The sequence below is a fragment of the Dendropsophus ebraccatus genome, chromosome 15 (genome assembly GCF_027789765.1).
Source record: "Dendropsophus ebraccatus isolate aDenEbr1 chromosome 15, aDenEbr1.pat, whole genome shotgun sequence".
NCBI lineage: Eukaryota > Metazoa > Chordata > Amphibia > Anura > Hylidae > Dendropsophus > Dendropsophus ebraccatus.
The window spans coordinates 20920255-20947665 of NC_091468.1; the positions used below are offsets into that span (position 1 = coordinate 20920255).

A 27411-nucleotide genomic window follows, 5' to 3' on the forward strand; every position below is an offset into this window, starting at 1 on the left:
ACTACAAAAACATGGCCACTTTTTCCCCTCTCTTGTCTCCAGATTGGGCGGGGTTTTGCTGCTCAGTTTCATTGAAGTAAATGGAGCTTAATTGCCAAAAGCACCTGAACTGGAGACAACAGGGGGAAAAGTGGCCATGTTTTTTTAGCACTGGATAACCCCTTTAAAGGGGTTATCCAGCGCTACAAAAACATGGCCACATGTACTTCAATGGAACTGAGTTTCAAAACCCCACCCAAACTAGAGACAACAGTAGGGGGGAAAGTGGCCATGTTTTTGTAGCGCTGAATAACCCCTTTAATTGCAAACAGCACCTGAACTGGAGACAACAGAGGGGGGGAAGTGGCCATGTTTTTGTAGCGCTGGATAACCCCTTTAAACTGATCCATAGCACCACCAATGTTGAGGATTTCATTGCAGATGAGAAATACAATATTACAGAGGGATTTGGAGAAACTTGAGATTTGGGCAGATAAATGGCAAATTACTAAAAAATATATATATATATATATTCTTCTATGACCTGTTTGGTGCCAGTGCATAGATCCACAGGTTCCCCATCCCTGCTGTATAGTGTGCATTTACCCTAAGGGATTCCATTCACAGATCACATTCAAGTAATATTCACTATTGGTTATTATTATGGCACCCCATGGTTACTGCCAACTGCTTATAATGGGAGTGAAAGGAATGGTGCCGTAGTACCAGACATTTCATCCATAGGGATAAATCGCTATAATCTGTGTAATCCACAAGCCTCAAAGCCTCAAGCCACATCCCTCCAGCAGATGAAAAACTACAATTCCCATCATGCCTGAACATCTAAAGCCAAAGCTTTAGCTGTCCATGCATGATGGGAATTGTAGTTTTGTCACAACCGGAGGGACACAATACAAACGCAGGGATGGGGAACCTTCGGCCCTCCAGCTGTTGCAAAACTACAATTCCCATCATGCCTGGACATCCAAAGCGAACCTTTGGTTGTCCAGGCATGATGGGAATTGTAGTTCTGCAACAGCTGGAGGGCCGAAGGTTCCCCATCCCTTATATAAAGGGTTTATCCAGGATTGGAAAAACATGCCCACTTTCTCCCAGGAACAGCTTCTTGTTCTCAGCCTGGATGTGATTATGCAGCTCAGTTCTATTAAAGTGAATAGAGCTGAATTGTAATACCACTCACAACCTGAGAACAGGGGTGGTGCTGTTTTTACAATAATATTTGTGTTTTTTCTAATCCTGGATAATCTCTTTAAATACCGGTGTTCTAATCAATGAAAAAGGTGTAGCCCCTTTACCCTGTTGATCAGATGGATTCCCTAGAGTTTGACCCATGGCGGCCTAGCCTTAGGGTGGGTTCACACTGAGAAATTATCACAGATTTTCAAGCGGATTCCGCGGCAAAATGCGTGCACAATCCGCACGGAATCCCGCCCGTAAAGAACGAACATTGTGAATGTACATTGGCTTTAATGGGCTTTTTCTGCCTGAAGAATTGACATGTCAATTCTTTGGGCAGATTCCGCTAGAGGAATCCTATAGAAGTCAATGGGGCTTTAAAGGGGTAGTGCGGCGCTCAGAAATTATTCACAGAATAACACACATTACAAAGTTATACAACTTTGTAATGTATGTCATGTCTGTGAATCGCCCCGTTCCCCGTGTCCCCCCACCCCCACCCGTGTACCCGGAAGTGTGGTGCATTATACATTACCTGATCCGTGTCGAGGGCCGTCCGCCATCTTGTGCCAAACGTCATCTTCGGACGGACGGCCAAGTCGCTGCCGCCCGTCCCCCCTTCGCCGCGTCACAACTGTGCTCGGCCGCGATTGGCTGAGCACAGTTATGCTCAGCCAATCGCAGCTGAGCATCGGATGACGCTGCAGAGGGCGGCCGGCATTCGGAACAGTCGGAGCTGTTCGCCGTCCGCCCGAAGAAGACGTCACTCGCTGAAGATCCGCTGAATTTATCCGTGAGAATTCCTCAGTATGAACCCACCCTTTAAGGGTAGGTTCAGACTACGGAATTCTCCTGGATAAATTCTGCGGAATTCCATCGTCTGTACGCGCTCACAGCCGAGCGCCTTTCCGCCGGCTCCATAGACACCATTCTATGGACCGGCTGATTCCGCTATCTGCCGAAAGAATTGACGTGACAATGGTGCATTTACACAGACAGATTTATCTGACATATCTTTGAAGCCAAAGCCAGGAACAGACTGTAAACAGGGAACAGGTCATAAAGGAAAGACTGAGATTTCTCCTCTTTTCAAATCCATTCCTGGCTTTGGCTTCAAAGATCTGTTCTAATCCCTTTACTGCATTGTTTTAAAGCAGGGATGGAGAACCTTTTACCCTCCAGCTGTAGTAAAACTACAATTCCCATCATGTCTGAACAGCCAAAGGCTGTCCAGGCATGACATGAATTGTAGTTTTACAACAGCTGGAGGGCAGAAGGTTTCGCTATCCCTGTTTTAAGGAATTGCATATCCAGTAGCTGTGTAATGTGGTGCCTCAGGGGGCACTTTGTCCATAGAAGCAAGCTGCAAATAACCTGCAGAGATGAGAATGTCGTCCTCCCTGTGGTTGCCCTGCAGGCCTGTGCATCTGCTGATGAATCCCTTGAAGTATTCAGCCTGGCACAGAACAGATCTGCAGGGCGGGCATCCAGGATTGGATCTGATTGTTCCAGCAAAGAAAGTAAGTGATTTCAATAATAACCCTATACTGGCAGTCTTCTGCTTATACTAGATCTACTCTATGGCCTCAGTATAGAAAGTTTCTGGTGTGTATTTGCTGCATTGTGATGGGGGCCCTGAGGTTACAGTATACAGTGGTACCTTGATTTAGGAGTAACTTGGTTTAAGAGCTCACAGTTTTTAAGAATTGTGACTTGGTTTAGGAGCATTGCTTTGGTTTAAGAGCTCCCTGTACTGGGTGGGAGAGAGTGGAGGAGGGACATGGTCTGCATAGCGGGGTCTATAGCACTGTACTCTGACCCAGGAAGTCTCCCTCACCTTCCAAATCATAGCAGATCCACTTCAGACTGGGGCTTACATCAGGGGACAGGACTGTGGAGGTAATCTCTCCATAGCTGTAACCCCTCTCTCCCTGGGCAGAGAGTGCTGCATGTATGTGGCCACATCTGCCCTGCTCATTCCTTCATCCTCCCTGCAGTCTGTCCGCCCTTGTGTTTCCCATCCTTTCCATTACTGTACAGTAACTTATAATATCACATATTCTGCTGTTTCTAAATGTTTGTTTCATTTGTTTTACATGTTGTTCAGAATAATAAATCATTATTTTGGGGGCGTGGAACCAATTGTCTGCATTTCTATGATTTCTTATGGTAAAATTTGCTTTGGTTTAAGAGTGGATTTGGATTACAAGCGCCGTCCTGGAACAAATTATGCTCGTAATCCAAGGCACCACTGTGTAAGGAGATGGACCATAAGGTTCTGTTCACACAGTGTAAAACAGAAGACCTCTGCCCATCCTCCATATAAACCAAAGGTGTCAAAATCAGGCCCTCCAGCAGTTGCAAAACTACAACTCCCATCAGGCATGGACAGCCCATCATGATGGGAGTTGAATTTTGCATCAGCTGGAGGGCCCAAGTTTGACACCCCAGCTCTAGAATGTTCTGACAGTAATAACCTTGATAGGGAATGTTGGGACTTCTAGTCCTACACCACTTGAAAAATGTAATCACTGGCTGTAAAGCTTTCAGACCTCTCTGACACTACTACAAGCACATTGAGCATACTGGGACTTGTAGTTCTACCAACACCTGCACAATCACAGTCATCACTATACATTAGGCTCCAGAAGGTGCTGCAAGTTATAGAAAGTGATCAGCATCCTGGAACTTGTAGATCTACAGTAATTACACAATCATCATATTGAACTGATGGGCATGCTGACACTTCTAGTCCACCAACCCCATCACTGCACAGAACACATTTTCAGCAGGCTCCACCAGTCCTAAACTTTTAGCAGTGGTAGAAAGTGAGCTGGCAGGGAATGCTGGGACTTGTAGTCCTGGCAGTAACAGAGTCTGCTGGGACTTGTAGTCCTGGCAGTAGCAGAGTCTGCTGGGAGTTGTAGTGCTGCAGTAACAGAGTCTGCTGAGAGTTGTAGCTCTGCAGTAACAGAGTCTGCTGGGAGTTGTAGCTCTGCAGTAGCAGAGTCTGCTGGGAGTTGTAGTGCTGAAGTAGCAGAGTCTGCTGGGAGTTGTAGTGCTGCAGTAGCAGAGTCTGCTGGGAGTTGTAGCCTGCAGTAGCAGAGTCTGCTGGGAGTTGTAGTCCTGCAGTAGCATAGTCTGCTGGGAGTTGTAGTCCTGCAGTAGCAGAGTCTGCTAAAATTGTAGTCCTGCAGCAGCAGAGCCTGCTTGGAGTTGTAGTGCTGTAGTAGCAGAGCCTGCTTGGAGTTGTAGCCCACAGAGCCTGCTTGGAGTTGTAGTCCAGGCAGTAGCAGTGTCTGCTGGGAGATGTAGCCTGCAGCAGCAGAATCTGCTAGGAGTTGTAGTTCCGGCAGTCACAGAGCCTGCTGGGAGTTTCAGTCCTGCAGTAGCAGAGCCTCCTGTAGCGAAGTCTGCTGGGAGTTGTAGTCCCGGCAGTGACAGAGTCTTCTGGGAGTTGTAGTCCTGCAGTAGCAGAGTCTGCTGGGAGTTGTAGTCCTGCAGTAGCAGAGCCTCCTGTAGCAAAGTCTGCTGGGTGTTGTAGTCCTGCAGCAGCTGCCTGTGGCTCCAGCTCCTTCCCTCTCTCTCTCCTGCAGTCTCCTCCTCCTCTCTTGCCCTGCTGTCTCCTGCTGACGTGTCTGCCTCTCTCTGCTCATGCTCCCTCCTCCCTCGCTCTCCTCCATGCACAGGACACTGCCACCCTGCTGCTGACATGGCCGGAGCCCACCTCTACCTCCTGCTCCTGCTATGGCAGCCCCCCTTCAGCAGCAGCAGCAGCAGCAGCACTACAGCCGGGGACAGGAGGTTCTCTGACAGCAAGCTCTGTGCTGACCCAGAATGTAGCAGTGAGTACAGGGGATTGCTACAATGTATCCCTCTGAGGGGGAGGGGCTGGAGGGGGGGATCAGGGGATCCTGGGGAGGGGGAGGATTGGGGGCACCTCCATGGCTGTCCTGACACTCCTGGGGGTTGTTGTGTTGCACTTTTATGTGTTTATGGCTGCAGATAACCCTCCTGCACACTTAGATAACACTTGGACACACTTGATGCCATCGCTACATATCAGCTGTTTACCTTGGCTCAGTGTTTCCTTGTTATAACATTATTGGAGTGCTTCCCCTTTAAGGTGCATTGATAATGGGGGTCAATATGTCTGATAAGCGAGAGTCCCTGATGACAAACCTTCCATAATCACAATATAGAGTCCTCACCGGCGCTTCACCACTAGAAAGGCATGCAAGCAATGGAAACAGTCAGTAAACTGGTTTGTGTTTGTCTAGTATTGTGTGTGTTTAACCCTGTGTTGTCCTATATCTGTATATACGCCAAATAGTGACATTACATTAGAGGTTTGTTAGGATATCGTCATTACCAATGAGGGTATCGCTGAAGCTTCTAGTAAAATTAAAGGGGTCCTCCTCCATGGACTGTATTTAGAGGATAACAAAACGTAGAAAGTTGCCCAAAGTTTGTAGCAAACTTATTACAATTGTGTAGTGACTGCAACAAAAAGTGGCGTCCATACTGATGTCATGTGGCCAATGCTGTGACGTTCTGTCCATGCTGAGGTCACAGGACCACGGTGCCCAGGTCAGAAGTGGGCCATTCTGGCCATGCTGAGGTCACATGACCACAGTGCCCAGGTCACAAGTGGGCCATGCTGGCCATGCTGAGGTCACATGACCACAGTGCCCAGGTCACAAGTGGGCCATGCTGGCCATGCTGAGGTCACATGACCACAGTGCCCAGGTCACAAGTGGGCCATGCTGGCCATGCTGAGGTCACATGACCACAGTGCCCAGGTCACAAGTGGGCCATGCTGGCCATGCTGAGGTCACATGACCACAGTGCCCAGGTCAGAAGTGGGCCATTCTGGTCATGCTGAGGTCACATGTGAGCCATTTTTTACATGCTGAGGTCACATGACCACGGTTCCCAGGTCAGAAGTGCGTCATACTGATGCCATATGACTATAGTGCCCAATTGTACCCATTGCCGTGACATTATGTCCATACTGATTTCACATGGCCATGGTGCGCAGGTCAGAAGTGGGCCATTTTGTCCATACTCATGTCACATGTCCATGGTGCCAAATTGTGATCCATACAGCGACATAATGTCCATATTGATGTAATAACAAGCAGCAGTAAGTGGTCATGTGGCCTCATGTTAATGCAGTTTGATTGTATGTATACATTATAATTGTTGGCTCTACTTCCATGGTTACTGCATTTTTTTTTCTCTTTTGCTTACTATTGTTGCATATTACAGAAAAGTGGAGGAGGGGGCGGCACAGTGCGGGGGGGGGGGGGGGTGTTAAGGGTCCTGCTTTGTATACATTGTCCCTTCTTTGTCCTTGCGAGGAACGGAAAGTGCTTTTAGTGCCACTGACCACAATCTCCATGATCAGGAAGGTCACCGGCTGCACGTTCTTGAGTAAATTACTATTGTACATATAGATAATGTATACAGGGCATAACAGAGCTGTCAAGGTACACAGCAGAGATAAGAGGCATTTCCTCTATGTAGATTCCTGATGGGTGAGGGGCAGGGGAACACAAGTCATGACTGCTTGTCAGTAAAGGGGGCTCATAACTGTAATAACGTTATTCTGGCGCCTATAAATATATTTTATATTCTTTTCTCCACATTTAAATTTTCTAATTTAAAGGGGACCTCCAAGATAAAAAAAAGTTGCTTTATATCAAAGCAAAGACGTCGGTGAGCACCATATTACAGATCTGTACTATGTAGATCAGTCAGGCAGCCATAAACATGCGAAAGCTGTCAGCCGAAACATTTTGTTAGTTAACAATTGTCTCACTTGACCCCTCCATACATATGGACCTTCAGCCTAGCCGAGCATTTATCTGAATAGAGAGAAATCTGCAGGTTTGGGAGCCCTAATGTGTATGGGGGCCTGAAAGTGTATCTATCACTTTAAAAAAAACTTTTGAAATGTCTTAGGGCCCTTTTACATGGAAAGATTATCTGACAGATTATCTGCCACAGATTTGAAGCCAAAACCAGGAATGCATTTGAAAAGAGGAGAAATCTCAGGCTTTCCTGTATGGCCTGATCCCTTTTTATAGTCCATTCCTTGCTTTGGCTTCAAATCTTTGGCAGATAATCTGTCAGATAATCTTTCCATGTAAAAGGACCCTGCACTCCTCTCACTGCCCTCTGCGCATGTGTTTGTAACGGTTCCATCTTCTTACATTTGGGGTGCGTCTTGGTCAGAGGACACAGTGCTATGAGACCATGTGCACCTCTTCCGGCTCTACGAGGGGTCAACACTTTTGACTTGTCCAAAGTTCTTTTTTAAAGGGACAGTGCCTATTTATAGTACGTAGCTTACCAGTCTGTGTACTGCCATACTGCCCCCATTAGGCACTGTGTGTACTGAGAGAGTCTGCAGTAGAATTCATGCTTCAGTAGAGACCCTTCTATGTTGGTGGACAGCCTAGGACAATACCATACAGTATTCATAATCACAGTTTGTGTGTATGTCCCTGTGGGCCATGTTCACATTGTGTTTCTTTTTTTTTTTTTTTTTTTTTTACATTGGAGCTTTATTGCATAACCTGTGTCCCTTCAGCATTTCAACTACAACTCCCATCATGTCTGAATAGAAAAAAGGCTGTCCAGACTTGATGGGAATTGTAGTTTTGCACCAGCTGGAGGGCTCCTGCTCTAATGTATATCTCTGAGGTCATCTGCAAATACTAAATTGATTTTATTTCTATCCTTTCTATTTCTCTCCGCAGAATTGATGTGCAGGGGTAAAGCCATAGAGGACTTCACAGGGCCAGACTGTCGATTTGTGAATTTTAAAAGGGATGAAATAATATATGTTTACCACAAGTTATCAGGGAGAACGACGGACCTCTGGGCTGGAAGTGTAAGTAAATATCTGCACATGACGCCAGGGGTCTTCTTGTCTTATTAAAGGATTTCTGCAGCGGTAGAAAAACATGGCCACTTTCTTCTAGAGACAGCACCACTCTTTCCTCCTGTTTGGGTGCAGGTTTTGCAACTCAAGTTCATTGAAGTGAATAGAGCTTAAAGGGGTTATCCAGCGCTACAAAAACATGGCCACTTTTCCCCCCCTCTCTTCTCTCCAGTTCAGGTGTGGTTTGCAATTAAGCTCCATTTACTTCAATGGAACTGAGTTTAAAACTCCACCCAATCTAGAGAGAGGGAGAAAAGTGGCCATGTTTTTGTAGCGCTGGATAAACCCTTTAATTGCAAACCACACCTGACCTGGATACGATTTGTGTTGTCTCTGGAAGAAAGTGGCCATGTTTTTCAAACCCTGTTAATAGTTCCCATGGAAACAAGGCCTAGTTAGAAGATGAAACCTGGCCTTGGTCTCCTGTGGTAGAGACATGGCTTATTGATCTGTCTTCCATACTGGATGGAGAAGTGAATGTGGCCAAGGACAAGGGAGGATAAGATAATGGGGGAGGGGGGGGGGGCGTGTTTGTGGGCTGGATAGGTAACAAAACGGTTATCCATATTTATGGAGGCAAATGACTACAAATCAGGGTCCATTTACACAGAAAGATTATCTGACAGATTATCTGCCAAAGATTTGAAGCCAAAGCCAGGAAAAGATTTTAAAAGAGGAGAAATCTCAGGCTTTCCTTTATGACCTGATCTCTGTTTATAGTCTGTTTCAGGCTTTAGCTTCAAATCTTTTGCAGAAAATCTGTCAGATATTCTTTCTGTGTAAATGGACCCTAAGTGCATACTTGTCAACACTCCTGGATCTACCTGATACAATCTTAAAATATACTTGTCTCTCCTTGTTCTTGCTATCCTCCTCGCTCACAACAGTGTCTGGTTTGAGGGGGTCTGGTCTGGGGTCTGTATTTATTTCTGTGTGGTTTAGAGTCTGTTAGAGGGTCTGGCATCTCAGTTTGTTTTGGTCTGGTGTCTGTATGTCTCGAATTAGTCTGGGTCTGTACTTGTTGAGGAGTCTGGTCTGGTTTTTGTAGGTTGTCTTGAGTCTGTATTTGACAAAGTGGTTGTGTCTGGGGTCTGCGTTTTTTTTTTTTTTTTTTTCTTTTTGGGGGGGGGGGGGGGGGAATGTCTTGTTTTAGGGTCTATATTTGTTAAGGTGCTTTGAATGGGTCTGGTGTCTATATTGGTTGAGGGGGTCTGGTCTGGGGTCTATGCTTGCCTAGGAGGCTTCAATGCATATACCAGTTTACTAGATCTATTATTACAGGCACACTCCATCTCGCTGACCATGTGGAGGAGGTAACAAATCACAATGCTGACATCTATAAAAATTGACTTTTGAATGCAATGTTACTGCCAAGGAGCTCTTGTTTGCTCAGTATTTGGAACCTCGCAGCCGCCCGTTACATTGAGGTCATGGAATATAGATGTAAAGGGATCCACATGGGATATAGCTGTAGCCCAGTGGGCAGATATACAACGGATCTGAGTTTCTTACTTTCAGCAGAGATTTTTAGACATAGGCCACACACATCAAGATCGGCTGATCTTGAGAGAGGCCTACTATATAATGTGTATGGTGGCTTCCTAATTCTTCTCAGGTCATGATCGTTTTTGGTCTTGGAGAGGTAAACCACTGCCAGAGGAGCTGGGCAGCAGCTTTGTTTCCTCTCATTCAGGACATAGTAATTGTAATGGTAGTGTAATATACAGTGTGGTATATAATACGCTGCTTCCCAGCCTAAGGTTACTATTACACCCACAGATTATCTGACAGATTTTTTTGAGCCAAAGCCAGGAATGGACTATAAGCAGAGAACAGGTAATAAAGGAAAGACTGAGATTTCTCCTTTTTTCAAATCCATTCCTGACTTTGGCTTTAAAAAATCTGTAGGTGTAATAGGGCCCTAACCGAGCTGCTGCTAGGATAAAGGTCCACTGAGAATAAAGGGAAGTGGGTGCTTAGTGGCAAATACAACCCTCCCTGTATGCCTATGGTACTGTGATGGGAGCAAACCTTTCCAATCTTTCAGCTTTTATAGCATATCTCGATAGCAAGTTGTCACGAGCCGGAATACCTCTGGAAATCTAAGTAGAAATAGAAATACATGTAGATCACTGTAAGGAAATTGGTTCTCTCATTCCCAGAGCTTCTTTTTCTCTCAATATGAGAACAGTCCACATGTCAGGTCTTGATAACATGAAGGTCACTAGTGATGTGTAAGGCGCTGATCAGGCCGTGGGTGTATAGCGCGGTACCCTATTATTAGACAAGTGATATAACTTGATGGTTTGTGGCATGCAGAGCGGTTTCTTGTCTGTTCAGAGGACTTTATAATATACTTGAAGGATTCTCCAGGGATGTTTATATTTAGCCCTCACTTTTCCTAGCGTGTTGGCACAGTGTCTTACACCAGAGGTTTGTTACTGATTAGACTGGGTCCACACTACGTTTTTCCTATCCGTTTAACGTATACGTTTTATGAAAAAAACGGATGCAATTGTGTACCATCCCTTTGGATCGGTTCTTCTAGTGACTTGCATTATAATAAAAAACGGATTGAAACAGATGTGTTTTTTTTAACGTACACAAAAATAGTGTTTACTACGTTTTCCTGTCCGTTAAAAATAACCAAATAAAAACGGATAAGTTGAATGAATAGGAAAAACGTAGTGTGAACCCAGCCTTACTTAGGTGTCAGATACTCAAGTAAGAGGGTCTTTGAAGTCCAGGCTGTTTAGCTCACAGAGCATTGTCTAGATCAGGGGTACTCAACAACTTTTAGTGAAGGTCCACTTACCGGGGTCTATAGTCAGGTGAAGGTCCGAGCTGAACATCGTTTCACAAACGTTCAACTATTTACATACAGAATTGCTGCTTATTAGCGGGAAAACTGGAATTTTTTCTCTCTCACCAGCCCTTTGATATAAGGTACAAAGGGGGTCACTGCCCTGGTAGTATATAGCCCCCCCCTGTTGCTCCCCCAGTAGTGTATAGCCCTCCTGTGCGCTCTCTTCCAGTAGTGTATAGCCCCCTGTTGCTCCCCCAGTAGTATATAGCCCCCTCTGTGCACTCTCCCCCTGTAGTATATAGCCCCCTGTGAGCTCCCCCCAGTAGTATATAGACCCCCTGTGAGCTCCCGCAGTAGTATATAGACCCCCTGTGAGCTCCCCCCAGTAGTATATAGCCCCCCTGTGAGCTCCCCCCAGTAGTATATAGCACCCCTGTGCTCTCCCCCTGTAGTATATAGCCCCCTGTGAGGTCCCCCCAGTAGTATATATAGGCCCCCTGTGCTCTCCCCCCAGTAGTATATAGCCCCCCTGTGCTCTCCCCCTGTAGTATATAGCCCCCTGTGATCTCCCCCCAGTAGTATATAGCCCCCTGTGCTCTCCCCCTGTAGTGTATAGCCCTCTGTGAGGTCCCCCCAGTAGTATATAGGCCCCCTGTGCTCTCCCTCCAGTAGTATAAAGCCCCCCCTTGTGCTCTCCCACAGTAGTATATAGCCCCCTGTGATCTCCCCCCAGTAGTATACAGCCCCCTGTGCTCTCCCCCTGTAGTATATAGCCCCCCTGTGCGCTCTACCCTTATAGATGGCCCCCAGACAAAAAAAAAAACAAACAAACCCCAACTCACCTAGCATCTCGCTCCCCCGCTGCGCCTGTCTTCTCTTCTCCTGTCGGTCCGGCCCCAGGCTGATACGCACTCTCTCTGTAGGGATGTCCCGGGGATTCCCCAGCAGAGCGCGCACCAGTGACCTCAGTGTAACGCCTCCAGCCTGCACATCCAGTAGAGCAGGCCGACGGCGTACACTGAGGTCACTGGTGCGCGCTCTGCTGGGCAATCCCCGGGACATCCCTACAGAGCGCGTATCAGCCGGGGCCGGACCGGCACTGCCCCCAGCCCCACAGGCGTACTGCAACCTAAGGACAGTACGCCTATGGGGCGGGAGGCAGTGCGGTGGGGAGCGGGACCTCCTAACTGTCCCGGAACGGACCGGATCCGGGGCGGTTTGGAGGTCTGACCAGGGGTCCGGACAGCTGGCCTCCGCGGTCCGGGTTCGGACCGCGGTCTGCCAGTTGAGGACCCCTGGTCTAGATTGTATACAATTGTATTCACTTCTCTTAAGTCTCCAGAAGACAGCGGATCCCAGCGCTGAAGCCATGGAGGTAAGTGCATGTTGTTTTGTTTACCCACCTCCTCCCCAGCATTTACAAAAAAAAAAGTCTGTGCCTGGACCTCTAGTGACTCTGATTGCAGCAATGTATGACTTCATAAAGTCAGCTTTTAATCACTGTCTGAGTCAGTTCAGAGTCTGGTGTGAATACTACTTCCCGGTTGGTCCACAGCCTAGGGTGATGGTGGTTCTTGGTCAGTCCACGGTCTAGGGTAAGGGTCCTATTCCATAGGCCGAGCAGGGCCCGATCAGCCGCTAGATCGGCACTCGTTTACTGGGCCTATTCCACGGCCCGACAATCGTTTAGCGAGGGCTGCAGGGACATCGTTACTGATGTCCTTGCAGCCCTTGTTTCATACATTACCTGTCCAGGCGCAGGCTCCTTCTCCCGCCCCATCAGCTTCGGTGCGGCCTGACTGAGCTGTCAGACTGCTCAGCCAATCTCTGGCCGCGGCGGTCCCAGCCAGTGATTGGCTGAGCAGTCTGTCAGCTCAGACAGGCCGCTCCAAAGCTGCTGCGGTGCGGGACCGGGAGAAGGAGAAGACCTGCTCCTGAACAGGTAATGTATGGTGCTTTTCCACATAGCGATGCGCGGGTGGCGACCAATGATTTTTAGGTTTGAACCTAAATAAACAATCAGCCAATGACAACGATCATCGGCTGATTGTTCTCGTTAGTCCACAAAGTGATAATCGGCCGATTTTGGCCGATTATCAGTCCATGGAATAGGCCCCTAATGGCGGTTCTTGGTCATCGCACAGTCTAGTGTAACAGCTGACACCAGTCAGTTCATAGTCTAGTGTAAACACTCCCATCGGTCAGTCCACGGTCTAGTAGATACGCTGCCTTCGGTCAGTCCACGGTCTAGTAGAAACGCTGCCCTCGGTCAGTCCACGGTCTTTGTCGTTGGATTTTTAATATAAATGGAGCAGTCTGAAAAGTTGTTTAGAGCTTTTGAAATTCACTTTAATGTAATGATACCATTTTTATGTATTATAGTTCAGTACTATAATAACACTCTTTCTTTGTTTTTTAGGTGGGCACTTATTTTGGATATTTCCCAAAGGATCTTATAGATGTAAAACAAGTTTACGTGTCTGATGAGCTGGACTTGCCCACAGATGTAAGTTTTTACACTTGTCTTTGACAGAATGACTAAATAAAGCGCAGAGGGTCACTCCATCCATTTGGGGTTAGGATTTATAAAAAGATTATGAAGGTAAAGTGGAGCTCTTAGCAGCCTGGGTATCACTAAAATCCATGCTACTAATGTAATGGTAGAGGGATTGCGTATACATAATCCTATACCCAAAGTGGCCAGCATTAAAGGGACAGTGTCGCTTTTTTTTTTCTTTACAAAAAAAATTTAATCACAAAAGATAAGTGGTTTAGTATTTTTTTATTTTTTTTTGGCATGTGTCATCAGTGTTTTAAAACACTGTGATGTTTGCACAGGGGGCTACCATCTTGGGGAGCATCTGTGTATGACGTCATTTCACGACATCTACACAAATGCTGTACGGCATACACACAGCATTGAAGTGAACGGGACGGAGTCCGTCCCGTTCACTTACACTGTGTTTCCTAAGCTGTGTACTGCACATGTCCAAAGACATGCGCAGTACACAGCTGTGGGAGGGAGGGGGCGCCATCTTACTGAAGTCCTGTGAGAGGTTCTGTGTGCGGCCGGAGGTGCAGTGAGGAGACACCAGTGCCGGGGCTCTGTATGTGCGGCCAGACAGCGGGGGCAGCAGGCAGATGAGGAGGTAGCTGGACGGCCGCACAATGTGAGGAGCCGGCCTCTTATCTGTGCCGCTCTGCTGGGGGGTGAGGGGTAGCAGAGGAGCTCCGGGATCTGTCAGGAGGATGGAGAGGACGTATGTGCAGGGGGATGGGGAGACTGATGGACGGGCTGTGTGTAAGGAGTTCTGTACTGCAGCCGGCCTCTTCTCTGTCCCCTGCCTTGCTCTGCTGTATCAGGGGGGAGGGGCAGCTGTTAGCAGAGGAGCTCGGGAGCTGACAGGAGAGTTGCTATAGTCACTGTGGAGGATAGTGCATGTACTTTCAGCTTATCTGGCTGGGACCCCACAATAACTACCAGTACATACATCAGATACATGCATTATCCTCCACAGTGATTATAGCTATAGAGAAATACACCAATGTATTAGCACCCAGGACAGGAGCAACTCATACAGCTGTAGGGGCTCCTAATGTAACCAGTCACTGACCCAGCATAGGAGCCCCAGTCACTTATCACCATCAGCTGCTGCTGTCTCACTGAGGTGGCTGTACATAGCAGAGCACAGGCCTTTCTCCAAATCTTGAAATTGGTACAGTTAGCCCCAATACACACTCACCATAGCCTGTACTCTCCTGTATTATATACCTTCTCTCCATGTGTGACCCACCCCCTTGCAACTCACCCAGCCCTCTCAGCTCTGCTCCATTGCCCTCTCAGCTCTGCTCCATTGCCCTCTCAGCTCTGCTCCATTGCCCTCTCAGCTCTGCTCCATTGCCCTCTCAGCTCTGCTCCATTGCCCTCTCAGCTCTGCTACATTGCCCTCTCAGCTCTGCTACATTGCCATTGCCCTCTCAGCTCTGCTACATTGCCATTGCCCTCTCAGCTCTGCTACATTGCCATCTCAGCTCTGCTACATTGCCATTGCCCTCTCAGCTCTGCTACATTGCCATTGCCCTCTCAGCTCTGCTACATTGCCATTGCCCTCTCAGCTCTGCTACATTGCCCTCTCAGCTCTGCTACATTGCCCTCTCAGCTCTGCTACATTGCCCTCTCAGCTCTGCTACATTGCCCTCTCAGCTCTGCTACATTGCCCTCTCAGCTCTGCTACATTGCCCTCTCAGCTCTGCTACATTGCCCTCTCAGCTCTGCTACATTGCCCTCTCAGCTCTGCTACATTGCCCTCTCAGCTCTGCTACATTGCCATTGCCCTCTCAGCTCTGCTACATTGCCATTGCCCTCTCAGCTCTGCTACATTGCCATTGCCCTCTCAGCTCTGCTACATTGCCATTGCCCTCTCAGCTCTGCTACATTGCCATCGCTCTCTCAGCTCTGCTACATTGCCATCTTAGCTCTGCTACATTGCCATCTCAGCTCTACTACATTGCCATCGCTCTCTCAGCTCTGCTACATTGCCATCTTAGCTCTGCTACATTGCCATCTCAGCTCTGCTAAATTGCCATTGCCCTCTCAGCTCTGCTACATTGCCCTCTCAGCTCTGCTACATTGCCCTCTCAGCTCTGCTACATTGCCCTCTCAGCTCTGCTACATTGCCCTCTTAGCTCTGCTACATTGCCCTCTCAGCTCTGCTACATTGCCCTCTCAGCTCTGCTACATTGCCATCTCAGCTCTGCTACATTGCCCTCTCAGCTCTGCTACATTGCCCTCTTAGCTCTGCTACATTGCCATCGCTCTCTCAGCTCTGCTACATTGCCATCTCAGCTCTGCTACATTGCCATTGCCCTCTCAGCTCTGCTACATTGCCATCTCAGCTCTGCTACATTGCCCTCTCAGCTCTGCTACATTGCCCTCTCAGCTCTGCTACATTGCCCTCTCAGCTCTGCTACATTGCCCTCTCAGCTCTGCTACATTGCCATCGCTCTCTCAGCTCTGCTACATTGCCATCTCAGCTCTGCTACATTGCCATTGCCCTCTCAGCTCTGCTACATTGCCATCTCAGCTCTGCTACATTGCCCTCTCAGCTCTGCTACATTGCCATCTCAGCTCTGCTACATTGCCATTGCCCTCTCAGCTCTGCTACATTGCCCTCTCAGCTCTGCTACATTGCCCTCTCAGCTCTGCTACATTGCCCTCTCAGCTCTGCTACATTGCCCTCTCAGCTCTGCTACATTGCCCTCTCAGCTCTGCTACATTGCCATCTCAGCTCTGCTACATTGCCCTCTCAGCTCTGCTACATTGCCATTGCCCTCTCAGCTCTGCTACATTGCCATCGCTCTCTCAGCTCTGCTACATTGCCATCGCTCTCTCAGCTCTGCTACATTGCCCTCTCAGCTCTGCTACATTGCCTTCTCAGCTCTGCTACATTGCCCTCTCAGCTCTCTCCATAGCTGTAACCCCTCTCTCCCCGGACAGAGAGCGCTGCATGTATGTGCCCACATCTGCCCTGCACATTCCTTCATGCTCCCTGCAGTCTCTGTCCGCCCTTGTGTTTCCCATCCTCTCCATTACTGTACAGTAACTTATAATATCACAGATTCTGCTCTTTCTGAATGTTTGTTTCATTAGTTTTACATGTTATTCAGAATAATAAATCATTATTTGGGGGGTTTGTAACCAATTGTCGGCATTTCTATGATTTCTTATGGGAAAATTTGCTTTGGTCTAAGAGTGGATTTGGATTACAAACACAGTCCCGGAATGATTTATACTCTTAATCCAAGGCACCACTGTATATCCTACCTCTGTAACATGTGACACTACTGATACCAGAGAACAATAGCCTGTACCCTCCTGTATTATATAGCTCCTCTGTGTACTGTGACACTGCAGTGTATTATGAAAGGCTAGGGACACTTGTTGTAAGTATACTTCTGTGCAGACAACAACAAAATGGTGCTGCCCAGCAGTACACATAATATCACCTTTCCCCTCTTTGTTCCTTTGTGAAAAGAGGGGGGAGGTGATGATGTCACAGCAGTTGAGCAGTTGCCTCTTTTTTCAGCACAGCCGTATATCAGGTTACTTTTACCAGCAGTTTTCCTGCTGGAGCTCCCCCTAGGGGCCATCACTGGGAAATATGGAAAATTAGATAGTTAATTTTTCATATTTCTTTACATGTTAAAAAAAAAAAAAAACACATATAAAGTAACAAAAAAAATAACAAATTAAATTTCATCATTTTTTTTTTTTTTTTAACTTTGTGACACATTCCCTTTAAAGGACAACTCTGGTGAAAAGCTTTTTTTTTTTTTCCAGTAATTGAAAACATTACAAAGTTATATAACTTTGTAGTATGCATCAATTACCTATCTGCCCCTCTTCCCCATCTTTTACCCCCTCAACCCCCACCAGGAAGGGAAGTAAACTCATTCTTACCTAATGACTGTTGACCCCAGGCTTTTCTGTGGCAGCCATTTTGTGACAATGACATCATTAAGGGCTCGTTCACACAGAGCAAAAGCAGCTGAATTTCTGCGCTGAATCAGGTGCAGAGCTAATTTCCATTGTGTTGAATGGAAATTCTGCTCTGCAGTTCACACGGTGGAATTTCCGCACTGAACTAATCCACTTTCCGCCAGAAGAATGAACATGTTCATTCTTCCGCTAGCGGAAGCCTATACAAACAAATGGGGCTCTGATTTTCTGTTTCAGCGCGGAATACAAGCGGAAATTACGCGCTGAATCAGCGCGGAAATGGGGAAAAAAGGGGGGGAGGAGGATTCTAGTATATATTCTGGTATAGTCTAGTTTACTCGCCAAATACTCGCTGAATTTCAGCGCTGAATGCATGCGGATTCAGCGCGGATTCCTCGAGTATTCCACGCTGAATTTGTCAAGAGCTGATTACGAGCTGAACACTTTCCTAGCGGAATACGCAGGGATTCTGCTTACATTCTGCTCAGAATTCAGCATCAGTTGATTTCCTCGCGTAATCCGCCCCTTTTGCTCTGTGTGAACGTAGCCTAAGAGGGAAACTGGTCTAAAGCCCTGTTAGGCCAGCCTCCCTTTGTCAGATGACTCGGGTTGCTCAGCTGAGCAAGCTGTAAGCCATCTAACAGTTCTAGAGTCAGTTAGATATCACAGGAGACAAAGTGCATCATGGGAAACACCAAACCAGGAAGTGAAGAAAAAAATCAAGACACCAACTGGAGCTTCAGTTCAGTTTTTTTTTTTTAAATCCGTGCCGCAGTTCTTTAAATTTCACAGCAGTCATTGTGGCAAAAAATCTAAAATTTGCTATGTTTTTAAAAAAAGGAGACACTGTGTAATGTCTTGTGCAATATCAGATGGGGTGGAGCATGACAAAAAGTTTCAACTAAATATATTCCCATTCAGTGTCTGTACTATTTATTTTACTATTTATTTTAAATTTATCAGTGACGCACCCTGTGTTAGGTTTGGTCTCGCCACAGGTTTCTTTTTCTTATGCCACCTCTTGATTGGATTACTTGAGACCAATATTTGTCTAGAAAGTTTAAAAACTTTCTAGACACCTTTCAAAACTGTCTAGTAGGACACAAAAGATATCTAACAGTTTTTCTAGGAGGAGCTTTATGTTCAAGAGCACCAAATCCCATACATAGACCTAGCTTTAGTTTATTAATAAATTTCTTTCTTCCAGCACCCATCACCAGGGGCAGTTTTAGGAGTCACTGCATACTTTTTTATTTTTTATTTTATTTTGTATTCAGCAAGCCTACCATTGTATTATTCTAGTAAAGAGGTATTACACTCAAACATACCTTTTATATGTTGCAGCCTGTAGTGAGACTAACAATTCCTTCCATAGTTATTAGCTATTCAGTCTCCTTCCCCCAGTTCTGAACTGCTTCTTTCTGGTGAAGACACAAAAAACTGTGTATGAACTTTTCTCTTCATCTGCAGCTTTGTAGCTTCTTGCTAATGCTGGGAGGGTTAATATAAGGTCCAGTTGCTGATGAACTTGCTGTCATTATCACTCCGGCATTAAAAGGTTGCCACAGAGTTGCAGATAGGGACCTGTTTACGTCTCGGAAGGGACGGGGAGACGGAGAGAAAAGCTCACACACAGAATTTTGTGTTCTAATCAGAAAGCAGCAGCTCTGGACTGGGGAAAGGAGACTGAATAAATATTAACAAGTATGAAAGGAATTGTTAGTCTCACCATGTGCAGCAACATATAAAAAGTTATGTTTAGGTGGAATACCCCTATAAGTTTGTCATACAATTGCCTGAGGTTCATAATCCCTTAGTTTGGTTATATTACATATGTTCATGTCTAAGTCCTGAGGCTGACTCGTTAGTCCTCCAGATTATAACACAGTTGTTTTATGTTTTTAGGATACAGATTTTGTATGTTTCGAGGATGGAACTGATAACTTCGAAAGTTACAATGTTGATGAACTTTTACCAAAAGGAAGCACTAAGGTTAGTGAAACATCACCAGAGGGATCACCCTCTCCAGAAACAGATACACCACCTGCTGGGGCATCTTCAGAAGAAGGAGGAGGAGGAGGAGAAGAAGAAGAAGAAGGAGAAGGAGAAGAAGAAGAAGAAGGAGAAGAAGAGGATGATGCAGCAGAAGAGGAGCTTGAGACACCACCAAATGATCCCTTTATTTCAGAACCTGAAAAAACTAATGTAGAGGAACCAGGTCAAATATCAGAAACTATACCAGATGATCTATCATCTTCAGAATACGAAGAGTCTGAGGAGAAGTCAGAAAGTGTTCCTGAATCTGAAGAGCCACTACTTTCAGATTCTGAGACACCAGAAGGGCTTCCTTCTACATCAGAATCAGTAGACCTGCCCACATCTGAACTCCAAGAAAAAACTGAAAGGCCAGAAGACAAAACTGGGTTGAGCGAACAGACAGATAAAGATCCAACTGAAAGTGTGGTTTCCCTAGAAGATAAGAATGTACATAGTCCCATTGTAAATACACACCCCAAAAATTCTCAGGAAGACAGTGTTGCACAAGATGCATTAAACAATAAAAGCAAATCCCAAGTGCCAGATAGTGAACAAGCCAAAATTGATGGAATTTCTCAGGGAGATGCTAGTGAATCTGAAGAAAAGAATAGGAACATTGAGTCCTATACCCTCATAGACAAAAAAGTGATTCCAAAATTGACAACCAAAATTGGGTCAATGGGCGATGCTGTTGTGTCTGATGATGAGGAAACCAGAAGGGTTACATTGGATGATAAATATCATACAGGTAATGATAAAGAGGATCAAGCAGAATTAGAAGATGACCCTGGTGTTGAGTCCACTGAACCTGCTTTACTATCTTTTGACGATTCCAATGTGAAAAAAGATAAAAGGGAAAAGAATAAAGACTTTGAGTCCTATACCCTTATAGACGAGAAAGTAATTCTGAAATTAAAGACCAAAATTGGCTCAATGGGGGATGCTGTTGTGTCTGACGATGAGGAGACTAGAAAGGTTACACTAGGTGATAAATATCTTGAGGATAGAGAGGATAAACCCCATGAACAGGACATAAGAGAAGAGTCAACCAAACCTCAGTTGCTATCTTTTGAAGAATCTGATGGGAAGAAGCAAAAAGTAGAAAAGAACACTGAGTCCTATACCCTTTTAGACAAGGAAGTGGTTGAGAAGTTGAAGACCAAAATTGGTTCGACAGGTGATGCCATTGTGTCTGACGCTGAGGAGACAGAAAGTGTTACGTTGGATAATAAAGATATTGATGAAGACAAATATAGAAAGAATAAAGCAGAAATTGAAGAGGAGCTAGGTGAAAAGTCCATGGAACCTCCTTTGCTAGTGTTTGAAGAATCGGATGTGAAAAAACTAAAAGAAAAGAAGAACTCTGAGTCCTATACCCTTCTAGACAAGGAAATGTTTCAGAAATTGAAGACAAAAATTGGCTCGACAGGCGATGCCGTTGTTTCTGACGATGAAGAGACAAGAAGTGTTACGATGGATAATAAAGATATTGATGAAGACAGTTATAGAGGGGATGAACCCTTGGAAGCAGAATTTGAGGAGAACCTTGGTGAAGAGTCCATGAAACGACCATTGCTGGCGTTTGAAGAATCTGATGTAAAGAAACAAAAAGAAAAGATTTTTGAGTCCTATACCCTTGTAGACAAGGAAGTGATTGAGAAATTGACAACCACAATTGACTCGACAGGCGATGCTGTTGTGTCTAATGATGAGGAGACTAGAAGGGTTACAGTAGATAAGAAATATCTTTATGAAAACGAGAATAGAAAGGATGAGCTCCCTGAAGCACATCTTGATGAGAAACTTAGTGAAAAGTCCATGGAACCTCCTTTGCTATCTTTCGAAGAATCTGACGTCATGTCATTTGATCAGAATACTTTTGAAAACGATTCTGCTTCTAGAACCCCACTTGAAGCAAAAACGGCAGCCCCTGAAGAGGAGGTGAATGTCACTGTAGGTCATGCAACACCGCTAAAGCAAGAAAAAAACATATTGACCACATGGGGAGACACCATCTTTGCCATTGTCAGCGGTGGAGAACACACAAGGGATGTCACTGATTTGGATGGAGTAGATTCAGAGGAGGAAGAGGATGAAGAACCAGTTGAAGATTTGGAAGACGACAACAAATTGTATTTACTCGGCATGGAGAAAAACAGTGTTAGGAACGAAAACTCACAGCCACCTTTCGATGATGATCTGTATATTTTAGAAGAAGAACAAGTAGAGGAGACCTTGTCTGCGGTTGAGGGCGATCAAGCTTTGAAAATTGAACCAAAGATCAATAATACTTCTAACAACTCTTCTGGAAATATTAATGTGTCCTCTGACGATAGAACATCTCAAAAGAGTGAAGGTGATCCAGAATCTATAACCGAAAAAACAGACAATAAAGAAACATCAGAAATTTCAAGCCAAGGTCTTAAAGAAAACAATGAGAAAAATATGGTGGACACAAAAAAAGACGTTCCACTACAGGCAGCTTTAGAAGATCATGGAAATGAGGAATCTAAGCTTGAAAAATCCAAAACTAGTGAAGACCAAGCTGGAGAAATAAAATCTGACTCTGAAGATCCCAAGACTACAAGTGATACAGTTTTAGTTGAACCCCCAAAAGAAGGTGAAGTTAAACACCATTCAATTTTAGTTGCACAGGCTAAAGAGAATGAAGAAGAAAAATTAAAAACAAAAGAAGATTCTGTAGATGAGGAGAAATCTGTGGGGAATCATTTAGGCAACTCAAACAGAGGTGGTGATGGTTCACCCAAGGAAGAACAAAATGCAGGCAAATCTGAGACTCCACAAAATCTCACCAACACAGATACAGAATTATTAAAGTCAGATACTTCCAATTTAAGAGAGACAGAAGACGACAAGAATTCGGCTAATGTGGACAGTACCATATCAGATAATCCCAATGTAAGACAGAAGGAAGAAGACGAGAAGAATTCGGCTAATGTGGACAGTACCATATCAGATAATCCCAACGTAAGACAGAAGGAAGAAGATGAGAAGAATTCGGCTAATGTGGACAGTACCATATCAGATAATCCCAACGTAAGACAAAAGGAAGAAGACAAGAAGAATTCGGCTAATGTGCACAGTAATTTATCGGATAATTCCAATGTAGGAGAGAAGGAAGAAGACAATAAGAAATCAGACAATGCAGACAGTACTGGACAAAATGCTTCAGAAAAAGACCAAGAGGAAGAGAACAGCTCATCAGAGGTGGATGAAGAAGAGACAGATGAGGAAGAAGAGGATGGATTGTTAGAAGATGAAAACGCTGTTAATGCTACACTATCTAAGCAACTGGAAACTGACAGCAATAGTTCTGACAATCTAGATACCTCAGAGACAAACATCACTGTGTCTGGAGAAAAGGAGAAGAAAGAAAACCCTTCTGAAAATGAAGAAGACAAGCAAGATTCCATTAAAGAAAATGTTGAGAATGAGAACAGTACCGTAGCTGAATCAAATAAAGAGAAAACTACCACAACAAAGGATGAAGTATCTGACGCCCATGACCGTCTTAGTAAGAACACAAGTGAAGTAACTCAACAGGAGACGCCAGCAAAAGATGAGGAAACTGTGAAGGAGGCGTCTTATCTTACAAGGATTACCGCCCTTGCTATAATGAGGGAATACCTGGATGAAGCCCGCATTACACTGTTTGTAAAGTACCTCGGCCTAGACAACGTCATGAGGCTGGAAGCCATGTTTAATGATATGGACTCCGAGATGAAGCTTGCACGAAAAGATAACGTACGTCTGGATTATACCGACAAAGCTCTGGACCAGATTTTGGAAGTATCAGAAAGCAACATACTCGACTTTGTTGAGAGTGTCTTAGAGTCGAGAGAGGTGAACAGTGATGAGATCCATGCAAGAGAGAAGGAGATGTTTGATGAAGAGGCGGCTTTACTGGAAGATGTCCAGGAGATCTCCTATAAGCTCCGACAGAAACATTCAACACTCAGTGACAGCTCTGTGCTTGCTTCGGGAGCTCGGGACCCAGATAAAGGAGGTAAGAATGGCCTTTTTCTACAAAACAAGCTTTGTTGCATTTTTTGATTCCATGTAAAAGACACCATTTGTCTGTCACATCACCTCTATAGATAAGGGATGCACAACTTGTAGCCCTCCAGCTGATTCAAAACTACCATTCCAACCATGCCTGTACACCCTATTGCTGTCCAGGCATGGTTACTTGTAGTTTTACAACAGCTGATGGCTGCAAGTTGTGTACCACACTAATGGTGTGTTTACACAGACAGATTATCTGACAGATTTTTCAACCCAAAGCCAGGAACAGACTATAACCAGTGAACAGGTTATAAAGGAAACTGAGGTTATAAAGGAGACTGAGAGACTGATAACTGACAGGTTATAAAGACTGAGATTTCTCCACATTCCTGGCTTTGCCTTCAAAAATCTGTCAGATAAATCTCTCTGTGTAAACACACCATAACAGAGTACACACAAACCCATAAGATAGCACATAGGGGTATAATGCAGGTGAGTTGTCCAGAACTGTATGTATTCCCTGCGGTGAAGAACCTCCAGGGAAGAATATTACTATTTTACAACGTGTTTGAGTATTGTTCATTATCATTTTACCTCAGGCAAGATGGCTGCCCCCATAATAATGTGCAATGAATAAAATAAAACTATTACAATCATAAAATAGAAACCAATTAGAAAAAAAGAACATGTTTCACACATACACATACATTCTGTCTCGCCCACAAACACACATTCTACACACCCATATAATATATATATATATATACACAACACACACATTTACACACTGTAACACATTTATATATACATCAAACACATCTACACATTGTGACCCATATATATATATATATATATATATATATATATATATATATATATATATACACACACACACACTGTAACACCATTATATATACATCACACACATCTACACACTGTGACACCATTATATATACATTACACTCATCTACACACTGTGACACCATTATATATACATCAAACTTCTAAACACTGTGACCCCATTATATAAATACATTACACTTCTACACACTGTTGACCCCATTATATAAATACATCACACACATCTACTCACTGTGACACATATATATGTGTGCGTGTGTATATATATTTATATATGTATCTGTGTGTGTATATATATATATATATATATATATATATATATATAGTATGTGTGTATGTATATATATATATATATATATATATATATATATATATATACACACAGCATTTATACATACTGTACATTCAATAAATAATAATAATTATATATTTGTATAGCGCCAACAGATTCTGCAGCGCATTTTTCTATGCATACAGTACAGAGGTACATAATACACAGTTAAATAATTAGAATAAATAAAAATAACACCAAAATACAAAGTATAAACGAGACCTGCTCGTTGGAGCTTACAGACTACAACTTGGGTTGACACCAGGCATAAGTGCTTTATTTGTCCATGGTCCAGAGATGAGTTTTCAGGGCACGCTTGAAACTGTGAGTATTGGGTATGAGTCTGATGTCTACACACTGTGACACGTGCACACATACATATGTACATAAATTAACACACTACGCCATAGTTTTAACCCCCTAACCCTGGGAACTGCCACATCTCTCAGGTAATGACCACTGTAAGAGATATGTGCGGCCTCTGGCACTGACGGCAGATTCCTGGGAGTATTGGATGCCAGATAAGTTGTGTGAATGTAGGGTAAGCATCATATGGAGATGTGTTGTTGTTCCTTGTATTTTTGATGATTGATTTGCTTTCTACAGAGAAGGCGAGCAAAGACGTGAAAAAAGAGGAGGACAAAACCGAGTCTGAGCGGAGCACAGGGGAGGACACCACAGTAACCAAACCACAAGTGGATGAGACCCTAAAACCGAGCACAAAAGAGGAACCTGCGGTACTGGAACCGAAAGTGGAAGATCCCACAGTACAACCACCTAAGCCTGACAACAAGGAACCCGAACCTGTCCTTCCTACTAAAGAACCTGTGGAGTCTATCACACCTCAACCAGATGCAGAGACCCCCCATAGTGAGGAGACAGCGAAGCCAGGTGAGTGACCCTCACTTATAGATTACACTGTTCTCACTACAAGTAATATATCAGCCTGTCACATTATATTATAATAATCTGCATAGTAATATATATGAATATAACCAGATTATACCAGCACACTCCATATAATTATATACAGGGAAGACCCAGGTTATACCAGTTGTACATATATAATTATATACAGAAGATACCAAGGTTATACCAGCATGCTCAATATCACTATATACCTATACCAGAACGCTCCATATACTGTAATTATATACATAAGATACCCAGGTTATACTAGCATGAGCCATATCACTATATACAGAAGATAGCCAGGTTATACCATCTGTACATATATACAAGAGATACCCAGGTTATACCAGCTGTACATATATAATTGTATACATAAGATACCTAGGTTATATCAGCAGTACATATATAATTGTATACAGGAGATACCCATGTTATACCAGCATGCTCCATATATATACACAGGAGATGTATAACCTATACGAGCTGTACATATATTTATATACAGGGAATACCCGGGTTATATATGTACAGCTGGTTATACCAGCAATGTTGCCTATGGTATTGACATACACCTTGTATAACAGTCTCTTTGTTTTCCCCACAGTAACTGATAATGATGAGGATGGAGTAGAGACAGGGAAGACAATATCCATGTTGTTGTCCTCTGTGTTCTCCTCTATGGTCAGCGCTCTCCTTGCAGCCAAGAAAAGTTTAGCCCCGGTGGCCAGCCTGGTAAGTCCTATACATGGACCTGTTATTATCCCTGCACTTGTCATAGCGTCCTTGTAGATTCCTAAGGGAACAGGGAGGTTGATGACCTTAAGAAGTCAAGATTTTAAGTGAAATCAACACCACCTGTTGCAGAGCCACATGGTTTAGTGAACACTGCCACCTAGTGGCCCTTGAGGGAATTGCCATGTCTGTAAACTCAACTAACAGCCAGTGCCAAGTTTCTCAAGCTGTTTGTGATTGATAGATTTGACATAATTGATCATATTGTGCATCTGTGTTTCTCTGGCTATTTTGGCGACATTAATAAGTCTTCTGTTATACTGGGCTCAGGAGACATGTTTTGTAGGCATTATCCAGGACTACACATTAGTGGGGGTCCGACTATTGGCTGTCTTTTGTGATGGTGCCTTATCTTCTTATGGCATCTCAGTTCTGTTCACTTGAACAGGATCAAGCTAAGGTACCAGGGACAGCAACTACTAGTGCATGGATGGCTCATTCAGTTGGTACACCGTGCCTTTTGTAGTCATGGAAAATTGGGTCTTTTTTTTATTTAACGTTTGCATTACCTATGAGGTAATCACCCTGTTCTGGCTAGTAATGTCTCAGTTGTAAAGGATTAAGATATTGCCCTATACTTTCCTGTTTAAAACTATAAAACTATAGACTGTATAGATCTCTACTGTGCCCCTATGTATTGGAAAGCTCAGGGGATTTCCGGCAAAGGAAAAATATTTTATATCCACATTTCTTTCATAAAGTTCATAAATATAACTTTGTAATATAACTTTATAAAAGGTGACATGAACCCTCTGCTGCCACCATTGGCTGTTTTAGGAACTGCAGGGCCTCCGCTGATGTCTGTATAATACTGTACATGTTATATGTTATTATTATTAGAATAGACATAACACTGAGGAAAACTTCTTCTATGCAACTAGTGTTGCAGCCTCCCCTGATGTCTATATAATACACGTTACCATTAGAATAGACATTACACTTGAGGAAGCTAGCTGTGTTACTAGTGCTACAGCCTCCTCCCTTGTCTATATAATACATGTTACCATTAGAATAGACAT

At 44.4% G+C, this 27411-nt stretch overlaps 1 protein-coding gene across 2 annotated transcripts in view; it reads left to right on the top strand.

The window, feature by feature from the left end:
* The first annotated feature begins 4831 nt into the window (after window positions 1–4831).
* Window positions 4832–27411, top strand: part of MIA3 (MIA SH3 domain ER export factor 3) — a 58814-nt gene continuing 36234 nt past the window's right edge. For both annotated transcript variants that reach the window (XM_069954599.1, XM_069954600.1), the window contains exons 1-6: window positions 4832–5021; window positions 7944–8077; window positions 13354–13440; window positions 19339–23497; window positions 25295–25579; window positions 26205–26332. In XM_069954599.1, coding sequence (XP_069810700.1) covers window positions 4889–5021; window positions 7944–8077; window positions 13354–13440; window positions 19339–23497; window positions 25295–25579; window positions 26205–26332 — 4926 coding nt within the window. In that variant the 5' untranslated portion in view covers window positions 4832–4888. The remainder of the gene's footprint in view (window positions 5022–7943; window positions 8078–13353; window positions 13441–19338; window positions 23498–25294; window positions 25580–26204; window positions 26333–27411) is intronic.